The sequence below is a fragment of the Cantharellus anzutake genome, assembly GCF_015039405.1.
Source record: "Cantharellus anzutake strain C23 chromosome Unknown EI90scaffold_20, whole genome shotgun sequence".
In the NCBI taxonomy this organism is placed as follows: Eukaryota; Fungi; Basidiomycota; class Agaricomycetes; order Cantharellales; family Hydnaceae; genus Cantharellus; species Cantharellus anzutake.
This window is the reverse complement of record NW_024066970.1, coordinates 1,016,165-1,028,340: the sequence shown is the minus strand read 5'-3', so window position 1 is coordinate 1,028,340 and position 12,176 is coordinate 1,016,165. Positions and strand designations below refer to the sequence as shown.

The window sequence follows — 12,176 nt, the reverse complement described above, 5'->3', positions numbered from 1 at the left end:
CGAGCTGCTCACTCAGAAAGTTCCCACGCTATCCCGTGCGCACGCGTGTACACAACACACAAAGGCAACAACAAGGCAACAGTCAAAGAATAAAAGGGGGTAAAGTAGGTGGGGAGTCCGGGGCACCCTAAGGCAGGGTGCTGAACCCTGACAACGGTTTGAAACAGGCCGGACTCGAGTGGTACCGCACACTTCATGATTACCTAAAGTCGTTGGGATATAAACAATCAGGGTATGATCCTTGCCTATATCGCTGAAAGGACTCACATTTTGTCCTGGTCTATGTGGACGACCTACTCGTCATTGCCCCTAAGCACGACATCTCGAAAGTCAAGTCGGAAATCACCGAGCGCTACCAGATGCGTGACCTCAGCAAAGTCCATTGGTTTCTCGCGATGGAAATCACACATGATCGAATGGTGAGAACCATGACCATTAGCCAATGCCAGTACGTTGTAGGAGAAATAACGGTCACACTATGGAAACCCATTATGGAAATATGCCAGATAAATCACAAAACCCCATATGACAAGTAGATATGAGAAAATAGAAGGACCTAAATTTTAATGAATTTTTACGAATTTTTACGAATTATTATGACTATACGCAATAAATTGAAAGAAAGAACATTAGCAAAAATACTTCGAGCTTAGCATCAACAAGACGGAATTCTTGGGGGAATTTATACCAAATATTAAAGAAAGAATTAGGACAATCGACCAAGATTTGACTATAGAAACAATCAGAGAACCTCCACGGAAACTACTTTCCCACATCCGCACACATAGCCAAGGATGGAAGTACCACGGAACAAGGATTCCTCAGGAACTAATGCAAAATTCAAAGTCGTGTTTATAATAGGAAATGTAGATGTCCCCCAAATGGACCCAATGAAAGTAATTACAGGGAAAACTATCCATAAACGATGGAGATATGACTAAAACTCCTGCAAGACGAGGACAACGCTTAAAAAGCAAGCACGAAGAATAACCAGTAACGACCGAGACGAGCTTGATAGCCCATTAGAAAGGAAGGGATCTAATCTTAATCCACCCAAATTTTTATAATAAAAGGATCACGCATTAACGAGATATCCAATAACGGGAATAGCGACATCAAAAGTCCGAGCTCAGGGGAAAAACGATGTTTACGAAGGATCCATAATTAAAACATACAACGAAATTTACACGGAAATTATGAAAAATAAGAAACTATAGCTATGCAAATTTTCAGCCCAAACGGTCCAGCCGTTGTAAAGTTATACCAATGACGGGAATATAGAAATCCGCATCATGTTTAATGACATGTGAGGGTGGCAATGCGAAGGGAACCGGCCATCGGAACCGAGATCCGCACTTCGGCAGATCGCGAAGACCAATTTCCATCCAAATAAGGAAGAGCCCGGTCAAAACAAAGCACAGAAAGTGCAAAACAACCTTAGATCATGAGGGAAAAATCTGAAATAAATCACAGAAGCCCATATGAAACATATAAACACCTGCGCATATCATAAATCCCGAACAATTAAACAGAAACAGCGCCTGCATATGAACGACTATGGGAATGATGCACATGATTACCAAATGTGCACGCGAACTTTTGCTAACTCGACGAATACCAGGAAATAGAACACAACTTTAGTACCATTGGAAAGGTGGGAATAAATAAAAATTTATGATACCAAGAACGTGAGAAACCATCCAGAAATGAATGAGATACAAGGACATGAAGTTAGAAACCTGATAATGCACAGGAAGACAGCTTCAAGAGGTCCAGAGCCCTAAATAAAATACATAAAAATATGATATCTTCGAGGACGACCTACTATAACAACGAACAATACATATGGAGGATTAGGATGTGATAATACAAGGGGGAATCAGGGAAGATGAACAAAATCCATGAAAACCACTAAACTACGACGGACCATGGCGGGAATTTTAGGGAACGATATTCTAATGAAGTGGAGAGCTATAATACATTTGTTTGAGTAATTCTTGACTACTAGCAACTTTTTCTTTCGGTTTTAAACCTGAACAATTCACTCATTTACCATTTCAAGTCTCATTTTAACTAAATGTCACTGAATAAAAATGGAATAAATCAGCTGAAGGTCTCAGCGCAGCCACACGCATAGTAATGCGAAGTTTGAATTCAGAATCACCGAGTCATAGCAAATTTAATGGTAAATATGAGGAATTTGAAATAGGAAAACTGTGACAAATGCAGCGCAGTCAAGTTTTAATTAACCATTAAAATAGCTTAGGCGAGGAAGGACAATAAGGATTCTAGGCGCAGTCTGACCGCAGTAGAGCCGCAGTTCAGTGCAGTAAAGCGCAGTAGAACTATAGCGTGAAAATTTCATTTTTTATTCAGTTTGAGAAAAATACACTGTAAATAAATCCTGTAAATAGGAGGTAGAGCGTGAAAAAGGAAGGTGACCCAAGGAGTATAAAAGGGAGACCCTTTCTGCGACTTTTCGCCCCCCTCAGAGAAGTAAGAAAATAGAGTATTATTTTTCTCAAGCATTTCTGGTTGTCACTCCAGTGCGAAAAAGTGATATACAGTTAAGATTGCCACTGTAGTAAAAGGCAGCAATTAAGGAGAGAAATATTAAGTAGATGTTTCAACAGGAGAGCTGGTTAACACTCCAGATTTCAAAGTGTAAAGTTATTTTGCTACTGTTAAAACAAGCAATAAAATAAGACAAAAATAAAACAAACTCAAGGGACACTCCAGACACAATCCAAATCCATTAACTGAGTAGAATCTTTGAAACTTCACCAAGTAGAAGATTTAATTCAAGTTAAAATCCCAAATTAAACAACGCTACACAGAATTACACCTAAACAAATTAAGAAATTTCAATAAAGGAACAGCTCTGCAAGGCTCGGTTTATCTGTAAGTCAATTCCCAGAAACTTTAGACTAACCCATAAAAATAGAATTAGCCAAAACACTCGGATTGGTACTATATTTACAACAAATAATACTAGTACACTTCCCCATCCTAACTAAAGAACCAGGGAACAGCTTGGTGGTGGTCTCATTTGAACCTCCCAACTGACCTTCCTTCGTTCTCTCCTTCAACATGACTGAAATTCTCACGTGATTCAGACTAGAGACGGCTCGATCAATGAGCACTCCAATGTCTGCTAACTTGAAATTAAACAAAATAAATTCCCCTGAAGTCGACACTCACCTCTACCAATCTATGCTTGGCTCACTCATGTACGCCTCCATCAGCACTCATCCCGACATATCCTTCGCTGTGGGTCTACTTGCTCAGCACGCGATCGCTCCCGGAAAAGAACATCTCATGGCAATCAAACGAGTTTTTCGTTATCTCAATGGAACTCACAACTATGCTCTGGTCTTTGATGGGAAGAAGGTAAAGGAAGGACTAACTGGCTTCTCTGACGCCGACTGGGCTGGCGACTCGAGCACCCGACGCTCCATGTCTGGGTATTGTTTCATCTATGGTGGGGCTGCGGTTGCCTGGTCATCCAAGAAGCAACCCACGATTGCATTGTTGAGTACCGAGGCAGAGTATATGGCAACAACCCATGCCGGTAAGGAGGCAGTCTATTTGGATCATCTTTACGACTCCTCTGGAATTCCCGTTGATTCACCCATTACCATTTTTGTCGACAACCAATCCGCCATTGCCCTCGCTGAGAACCCCGTATTCCACGCCCAAACGAAGCACATCGACGTTTGCCACCACTGGATCCGAGAAAAGATTGAAAGCGGAACTTTGGAACTCCAATATGTCCCAACTGCCGATCAAGTGTCCGACATTTTCACGAAAGCTCTCCCCATTGTCAAGTTCGAGAAGTTCCGAGGAGAGCTGGGTTTGCATTGAGTCACCCATCGCTGAGTGGGTGTGTTGTAAGACAGCAACGGTTGGTTCAACGCTTAGCACAAGGATACCTGACCTACATTATCTCGGTGAGATGCCCGATGATTGATGTTAGGTTTATTTCTAGTCAGTCTCTACTGTCTTATCACTATATGTTTATTTAACATTTATCTTCCTTTATCTGACCTGTTGGTCGCTTCACTTTCCTTTATTTGTAATAACTTTCACTCCTGTTACATTCGAGTAATTGATGCTTAAAAGCTCGATGTTTACTTCGCTGATGCCCTCAGTTCTCATTGCATTCACAACTGCGAGACTGAGGTCGGTATACCTTTATTATTTACTTATTCTAAATCTTCACCTAGTGTTATTTCATTCTAGGTAGATATACCCAATTATTAGTTCTCATTGCATTCACAACCGCGAGACTGAGTGTTATTTCATTCTAGTTCACGTTATGGACTATGTACATAATCACCTGTATGGCAGTCTAAAATTGTGACCAGAAATTCCCACCTTGAGACTTACCTTGTCAGCCCCAAAATTAAGGACCCCTTTAGACAAACAGTAGTGGCACAGCACTCCCTTCTGAGTCACTAAGGCCAAGGTCCTCACACTTAAGTCTTGTCAGGGGACGACTCCCAGGTCCCCATGACCCTCCCCTATGGTCCACAACCTCTGGTGTAACCAGCCCTATCCAGGGCACAACCTACTGTGGGTAAGGAGATGAGAAGGAAGCTAACTTCTCATCTTCCCACAGTGGCCACAATATCAGGCAAACTTCTGGGGATACCCGGAAGTCACATGAGGGCAGGATCCAGGGCCAGATCATGCAGCGTGCGGAGCATGTGGCATGGGAAGTACGCATGGGAAGTGTAGTGGGTCCAGACACAAGTCCGGGTCCGGGCTAGTCAGGGTGTGTGCCCTGACAAGTCTCCTGTTCATTTCTGAATCCACCTTTCTAACAAGATGAAAGTTTGTCATCATTAAAGGAATATATGTACAGGCCTCCAATTATAGTACAATAAGGCAGTGACTAAAGGCAGGAATGCAATGACAGGTGTGGCATGCATGATTGTGATGTTATGCACATTAAAACCAGGCCCCAGGAGACATCATAACCCATAACACCAATTTTGTCCAGTATATGCTACATGAAGATCCCACCAAACTTATACCTAAAAGGGATGATTATAGGTATAATTCAGGTGACTGAAAGAGTGAAAATTCAGCCCACAATTTTGGAGGAAATTGAGGCCTACCATATGTATGAGCTGATCTAATCTCAATCCTGGGGTGGCCCCCTGATCAATCTCAATGATATATTTTCCAGTGGACATAAAAATTTGTAGCCATTCATATATTGGATGCATAGAACCCTCAGGGATTGAGTGGTTAACCAAAGGGTCAGGCTAAATAATGGCAATCTCAGCTTACCTGGGTTTCACTGAATTCTATCCATTTTGGCACTGGTGGATCTGCACCCTCAGCCCTCAGGAACTCAGTAAGGGCCTCCAAGCTCTCCAAACTAACAGCAGGACTGCCTGGAGAACAAATAAAAGAGTGCAGTGAGCTGAGAGGCCTCCAGTAGTTGAAGTATTGTATCCAATCCCCCCCCTAAGAGGCTCACCACTTGGGTGCTGGAGTATGCCTATTGTGAGATACATTTACAGCATAGAAGACAGACAATTCAACTTACATTCTCTAGAAAACCCTTTATCTGAATCAAGCCCTGCTTAGTGGCATCTGGCCCCATAGACACAAGAACCAGTAAGAATTGGAAAATTCCCCTTAGTTTGTTAGGACTTGGCTCATCAAGAACCTCCCTACTAGATGATGTGGAGGCAAGGGGCTGACTTGTATCAGGAAAGTCAATCTGGAAAATGAACACCAGGTAAAGTTAATATGAGCAGTACTTTCCATTTAGACTTACCTCATTCCCCCCTAGAGTGTCTAGGACCTCCATCTCCTCATCTTGAAAGTGCTGTGGACCATGGTCAAAGGTGGATGGCCCAGAAAGAAGAAATGGCAAAGAACCACCAATCTCCTCACTCCCCCTATCTCGTGGCATTGCAGCATCCTCCTCTGTTAGGTAGTTGTGCACCATGTCATTGGGAACATCATAAGTATAGAGATTCTGGGGGCCCTGGACTTGTGGCCTGGGTGGCAATTGTCTTGGCTGTTGTCTATTATCCTATCATTTACCTCGTAATCCTGCCAGTGTGGAAATATACTTACAGTGCCTGTTGGTCAATGCTGGGAGGTTGAGGGCATTTTGGAGGTGGTGGTGGGATTCTTTTTAAAATGTCCCCAATAACAGGGTTCAGCTTTGGAAGAATGGGTTGTCGAACGAGTGGTAATGGAGGTGCATAATTCCGGCTATCCAGCAATGGCAATTCATTGTGCCCAGCGCAATCAAAGATCCATTCAGGTGTCACAGGACAAGCCTTCCTGTACATCTCCAGGTGTAATTGTTCAAGTACAGTAATGGGTGTACAAAGAACAGCATAAGCGGCACCATGAAGAGAAGGCCATACTTCTCCACCATGATCCTACACAAAATTGATATATGCAAGACAACCTCTTTGCGGAGCATACCTTGATGCGCTTCCCCAATTTGGTTGTCTGCTTTTTGGACAGACGGGGAGATAGAAATATTTTGATAGGACACCCATGTTCATCAACAAACAGAGGTTTAAAGCTTATTGTGCAAGTCGAAGCCGCTTTCCGCATAGCAATCTAACTATAATTTGTCGAAACAATACAGCGGCAGTTGCCGCACAAACTGACCAATCTATCTCAACCGTAAGTTGACAATCCGCATTCCTCTACGGGCGCTGCAATGCTCACAGCAAAAATGCATCTTGTGTGCTACTAGATGCCTACTATTGAAGAAGTTCACTCCGACCACGACGACGTTGCTCTTGGATCTGACAATGAACTTGGAGCACTTGACAAGATTCAGTCCCGCTCCGAACGCAAAGCGCGCAAGGCGCTCGCAGGGCTTGGACTGAAAAAAGTGTCGGGCATTACTCGGGTGACTCTGCGACGCCCAAAAGGCGTGCGTCTAATTCCTGCTTGCATAGTCACTCACTCATCTATTTTACTTGTCCCCTGAACTCCTACTGAATTCTTTTTTTTTCTTTTCCCTTTTCTTACCTCCACAGCTCTTGTTCGTCATTGCGTCCCCAGAAGTTTACAAAAACCCCACAGGCGATTGCTATATTGTTTTCGGGGAGGCTAAGGGCGAGGACCCAAGTGCGCTGGCACACGCCGCTGCCACTCAACAGCGAGTTCCTGCCGCCAACGAGAAGCATCACGACCACGCTCATGACCACTCGCACGATCATGACGATGACTCAAAAGATGAGCCACCACCTTTGGAGGAGCTAGATGATGATGATTCTGACGAGATCGATGAGACTGGGGTGGACTCAAATGATGTTGAGGAAGTGATGAAGCAAGTGAGCTGCAGCCGTGCGAAGGCTGTTAAGGTTCTAAAAGAGAAGGATGGGGATGTAATCTCTGCTAGTACGTCCCTTCCAGTGCTCGCCGTTTCGTCAACATCCTAGCATGCTAAATGACCTGCATTTTTTCAATAGTAATGGCTGCTACATAGTAACTACCTCTCAATCCTTGTACTATGCTCCCTAAAAATCTTCAGTGACTTTGTTTCTGTTGAATCTCTGTGCCCTGGATGTTCTTCACACAGTAATCTCAACACACGTTCGGGAACAAGAATCGATTCGCACACTGATACACTCATCACTAACACAATAAGTATTGGCTACATACATCCCCACAGGGAATAACAGGGTGGTTACATGACGGAACAACCTCAATCGATTCACTCAGTACTCCACCAAGGGAAGTACCCTACCAACTCTAATAGGTCGATTCCTTCGATGGCGTTTACCGGCTTTCTCGATCTCCTCCTATATCGAAACATTGAAATGATCAGCATGTCTACTCTCGCCAGTTAACGCCTCTCCGATACTCACACTGTCGAAGAACGAATATCCACTCAACAACCCGCCTTCTTCCTCTTCCTCGGCGGCAGCCCCATCATCTTCACCTTCCTCTGGCAGTTCAACAGGCACCACGAGCGCAGAACCCGTTCGCGCATCGATCAAGTTCCCTGAATGATCCACAAATGCGCCTGACCGCTCGTTAGCCTGGCGATAGATCATATTGACTAATTTGTATACATCCGTCAAATACTGAGCGATGGTATCAAGGAAACGGCGCGTTTGGAGGTGCTTGGACGTGGCACAAATGGAAATGGCGTCATCTTTGATGATGTAACCGATTCCAAAACCGTCTGAAGCGACGGGTCCGAACCCGAAGAGCCGGAGTGCGGGGTTACCGCAGTTGGAAGTGGAAAGAATGCTCGTATTGATGAGATGCCAGCCCGGATCGGTGAATATGGCTGGGAGGAATTTCTTCGGTGGCTCCTCGCCAGATGTTGAAGAGGATTCGGAATCCCCGTCTTCACTGAGTGTTTGGCCTTCTATCTCACGCTGAAGGAGGCAGTAAAGCGCATAAAGGTGACTTATGGCGCAAATACCAACCATAAGTTAAGCGAATACAACAAGGTCCATATGACACACCGATCCTGGCCCAAACCCTTGCTGCACTCCTTCGTTAACCTGACATGGTTCTCGCATGCCTCGCGCAAAGCATTTATCTTTTCGTCTGGGGACGCATCTGAGAAGAATGTCTACACGAAACTGAAGTGAATAGTTTTGAGTAAAACTTGCAAACTCCTGACGAACCTTAGTAAACTTGACACTCTCAGGTTGCACCGTCCTGATCGCCTCCGTCCGTCCATGCAAGAATGCCTTTGTCATCGCCGGCTCATACGTACACTCGATGCGCCCATAGAGCCCGTAATAACCAGCTTGGAAAGCCATCTGTACGAACGCATCGGGACTGAAACCCCGTTTAGTGATCCATCTCTTTCCAAAACCCGTAAACTCTAAAGCTTGAGCGTCGTTTTGACAGATCATGTCGGACAGACGAGTCTCGGCGAAACGGATTCCGATGAGAACGTCAGGAGTGAGAGACCATTCGAGTTTATGCGGCGTGGTGACTAATTGCCGAACCTGAGGGTTGGACCCATTGGATGTAGACTGGGTAGATTGGTAGTTTTTGGAGGATTTGGAATACGGAGAGAGGGTGACCTTGAAGAGGGTCGGGGCAGAAGGGTTAATGCTTCGAGCCATCGAAAGCAAGTTGTCCGTATAGACATCCGCTGCGAAGCGGAGCACCGTGTGGCCTAGAGAAACATCCGGGAACAAAGATGTGAGGACGACGATCCGTGTGAAGTGAAGGTGAAGTGAATAACAACAACAAAGATCTGTCGATCCTCACCGTCAACTCCCGTGTGCTCAAAGTTGATCCCAGCCGCTCCATTCTGGCAAACGATGATCTGCAACTTATCGTACCATCGGTTGGTACACGTCCCAGTTTGAACACCCCCTTCAAGTCTATACGTCCCGCACAAGAAGTTCTTGCATAGCTCTGCGGTACTCTCCGGCGTGGCATCATCCAAACATACCATGAACAGCGCATAATCGATCACACCCAAACATTCCTTGTTACGCTTCGATGAATGCTGCAAGTTCTGTCGAAGTTGAGCCCAGTGTTTTCTGTTCTCGGTTGTGAGGACTCCAACGGCTGAAGTAGCAACTGCCGAAGGAGGCGTTTGATCTGCGTCAGTTACGATGGCATGGAGATTACGGAGGATATCACGTTCGGTAAGGACAGGTCGCGAGGCGGAGTCGAGGACGTCGAAGTAGTAGAATTGACCGCGACGGATGACGACGATGTGATTTGAGGTTGAGTTTGCACTCATCTTACATCCATTCTCAGTGGGTATCCTAGATGTGCCGAAAAGCTGCATGGGGTAACACCGATTCGGTTGTCAGAAAACAAAAAGACAGGAATGTTCAAGACTTACCCTAGAATACTGATCCATATCCAGAGGGATTCCTCGGGCCGTGTCAGGTTCAAGGAGGCCATTCCTCAAATCGTGAATGAATCCCAGTGCACTCACGATGAGGGACGCCGCGCGGGGGAGCTGGGAGCCTCGGGATGGTGTTGGATCATCCCTAACACGAACAGGAAAGGGATCAGAATCATCAAAAGGTAAAGGGAATAGGAGATCGCTTACTCAAGAACAAAGAAAGGGTTGAGACCTAATACAACAGGGTCACTGTGTCGGAGGTAACTGTCATACCTGTGCAGCAGTATGGGCCAGAGTGCGAAGAAATTCAATATGACATCGAGAATCGTCAATATAGGTGATCTGGGACTTGGAGTTTGTGGAAGATGGAACATACCAGAACTCCTCAATGTAACTATTCACATGCGCACACGGCCGGTGGAGTAACGTTTCAAGTGGAAAGAAGCATTGTCAGGAAACGTGGGTCCCGCCAAAATTTGAAAATACCCACCTAGCTTTATCCTTAGCATATCCCAGGAGCCTCTGCTGAACTTTCGGTCCCTCTCCCTTCAAAAACTCTGCCACAGCCTTCCTTGTACGATCGTATTCGTGTTTATCTTGAAGACCTTCAAGAGCACGGAGGTACTTCCGAACGGTGTCCTCCAGACAAGGTATCGGGAGACGTGGAAGAGAAGATTGGTATTTGAAAGTAACCCCATCTGATGGGGGGCGAAGATTAAAGGACCGTCCATCGCCTCATTTGAGGCGCTCGTCGTCGTCGTCGTTGTCGTCGTCGTCGCCTTTGCTGGAGCAGGCGACATGATGGCAAGCGATTCGATCAGTCAGGAGGGATCGAGTTGAAGGGAAATGAGCAGGTCCCTGCGTGATAGGCCCTGGTGCAAATAGGGGATACGAGCTAGTATTTCCCCTTCTATATCCAGTCCAGAATAGAGAAGGAGAGCAAATACGGGGAGCGGTGAAAGGGGACATGTGCTCCTTAAGAAGTTTCATTGAAGGTTACGTCGGGTACGGCGTGAGAACACCTGAACCATCACTTCCGACAACAACCGACTTGTTCGGCGATCGCGCCAGAAGGAATTACAAGTCGAAGTACATACTCTATTTGCACCCGCGTCTTCGATCGCTCTCGCCGCTACTACCCTTGCTGCCGTATCCCTGAAGTGCCCTCATAACCCGTCATACGCTGCCATAGGAGCGTTATTGCCTCACTATCTCATATCAGACTCCCGGCCCTGCCGCCCGCTGATGAGCCCTTTGCTCACACACCTATGAACAAATCTTAGTACCCGCTTTCTTCCGCCTGGCTCATTGTCGTGAACCATCGTTCCTCTGGACCAATGACCCGATAACAGTCGATTTCATTTCAACCTTCATATTGCCTATCTTCCACTCATTTATAATTTAGTGCTGCCACCTGTCCGGCTTTCCCCTGCAGCTATTTGCAGTGTTTCTGTTTGGCCTCTGTGTCCCATTTAGGCTGGATCAGCGTTGTGTGGAGTCCTGGACAAAGACGCGAGAACTGGGATTGCGTGGCCACAGCTAGAATCGAACGCTGATATGACTTTGGATCAAACTATTATCACTGTGGGAAGTTATGAGCGATAGAATGAAGCGACCGTACTACGCGGGTATTTGAACTGTATGTCATGGTGGCTTTCGCTGCCATTCTAATTACAGGAGGCGCTGCGGACGCACTATCCTCCAACGCGATTCATGCATACGCCGAAGGCGCTTCAGGTTTGGCAAGTCGGTTTGAGGGGAACCCCAGCCCAAAAGTAGCTGGAGAGGCGTCAGAGAGACGGGGAAGAACGGAGGACTAGCCTCCATTTCAGAGCCTTTTCTTCGAGTTAGTAACCTCGACAAGCTTAAAGATAGGGGTATTCCGCGATTGCTGCATAACTCGTACCTCAGTCCACACTCGATCGCACTCTCGCCCCACCCTTCGCATCACGAATCAGTTGGTCAACAGTATTAGATCAAGATGTCCCACCTTAATCCCAACCCTGAAGTGAAGCTCAACCGAATCGCATTCGGAGATCATGCATCTATGTGGTTCGTTCCGTCCAGCGTTACGGCGCTGGATACTCGAGATGGATCCCGATTGTTCTATACTCTGTTACACTTCAAGAGCCAAAGTGAGGCCTGCGGACTCACTGCTTTGTTAATTGTGAGGATTATTCCTATGCGAGCGATGATTCTGTCGAAGATGAGCCCACCATTTCCTGTTCTCGGTCGTGGGGTCTCCAAGGGCTGCGTCAGTTACTATCGCTTGGGGTTACGGAGGATGTCGCGTTCGTGAGGCGGAATCAAGTAGTGGAATTGACCGCGACAGATGACGACATCGGAT

The 12,176-nt window shown here is 46.0% G+C and overlaps 3 protein-coding genes across 3 annotated transcripts; 1 reads left to right on the top strand and 2 right to left on the bottom strand.

Moving 5' to 3' along the window:
• Positions 1-5,052: 5,052 nt before the first annotated feature.
• On the bottom strand, positions 5,053-6,605 carry EI90DRAFT_3289094 (uncharacterized protein; the record flags this gene model as incomplete). The annotated part of the gene is made up of 8 exons (XM_039067147.1): positions 6,460-6,605; positions 6,100-6,413; positions 5,795-6,047; positions 5,561-5,737; positions 5,492-5,501; positions 5,299-5,405; positions 5,124-5,240; positions 5,053-5,073 (listed from the first exon to the last, which is right to left on the bottom strand). Exons 1-8 carry the CDS (start codon positions 6,592-6,594, stop codon positions 5,053-5,055), a joined length of 1,134 nt encoding a protein of 377 aa, XP_038916837.1. The 5' UTR covers positions 6,595-6,605.
• Positions 6,606-6,739: 134 nt separating this feature from the next.
• On the top strand, positions 6,740-7,511 carry EI90DRAFT_3280663 (NAC domain-containing protein; the record flags this gene model as incomplete). Its single annotated transcript, XM_039066775.1, has 3 exons — positions 6,740-6,922; positions 7,029-7,392; positions 7,464-7,511. 3 exons carry the CDS (start codon positions 6,740-6,742, stop codon positions 7,478-7,480), a joined length of 564 nt encoding a protein of 187 aa, XP_038916836.1. The 3' UTR covers positions 7,481-7,511.
• Positions 7,512-7,584: 73 nt separating this feature from the next.
• Positions 7,585-10,835, bottom strand: EI90DRAFT_3055497 (acyltransferase ChoActase/COT/CPT). Its single transcript, XM_039060146.1, has 9 exons — positions 10,554-10,835; positions 10,320-10,527; positions 10,206-10,223; positions 10,037-10,102; positions 9,824-9,974; positions 9,235-9,760; positions 8,637-9,139; positions 8,472-8,581; positions 7,585-8,412 (listed from the first exon to the last, which is right to left on the bottom strand). Exons 1-9 carry the CDS (start codon positions 10,627-10,629, stop codon positions 7,797-7,799), a joined length of 2,274 nt encoding a protein of 757 aa, XP_038916835.1. The 5' UTR covers positions 10,630-10,835; the 3' UTR covers positions 7,585-7,796.
• Between the last annotated feature and the right edge of the window lie 1,341 nt (positions 10,836-12,176).

Excerpts from the sequence above, each read along its gene's own strand:
- EI90DRAFT_3055497 (XM_039060146.1), bottom strand. The coding sequence starts at position 10,629 with ATGTCGCCTGCTCCAGCAAAGGCGACGACGACGACAACGACGACGACG. Across the intron at positions 9,140-9,234 it reads TGAGCACACGGGAGTTGACG|GCCACACGGTGCTCCGCTTC; the intron begins GTGAGGATCGAC and ends ATGTTTCTCTAG. Across the intron at positions 8,582-8,636 it reads AGAGTGTCAAGTTTACTAAG|ACATTCTTCTCAGATGCGTC; the intron begins GTTCGTCAGGAG and ends AGTTTCGTGTAG.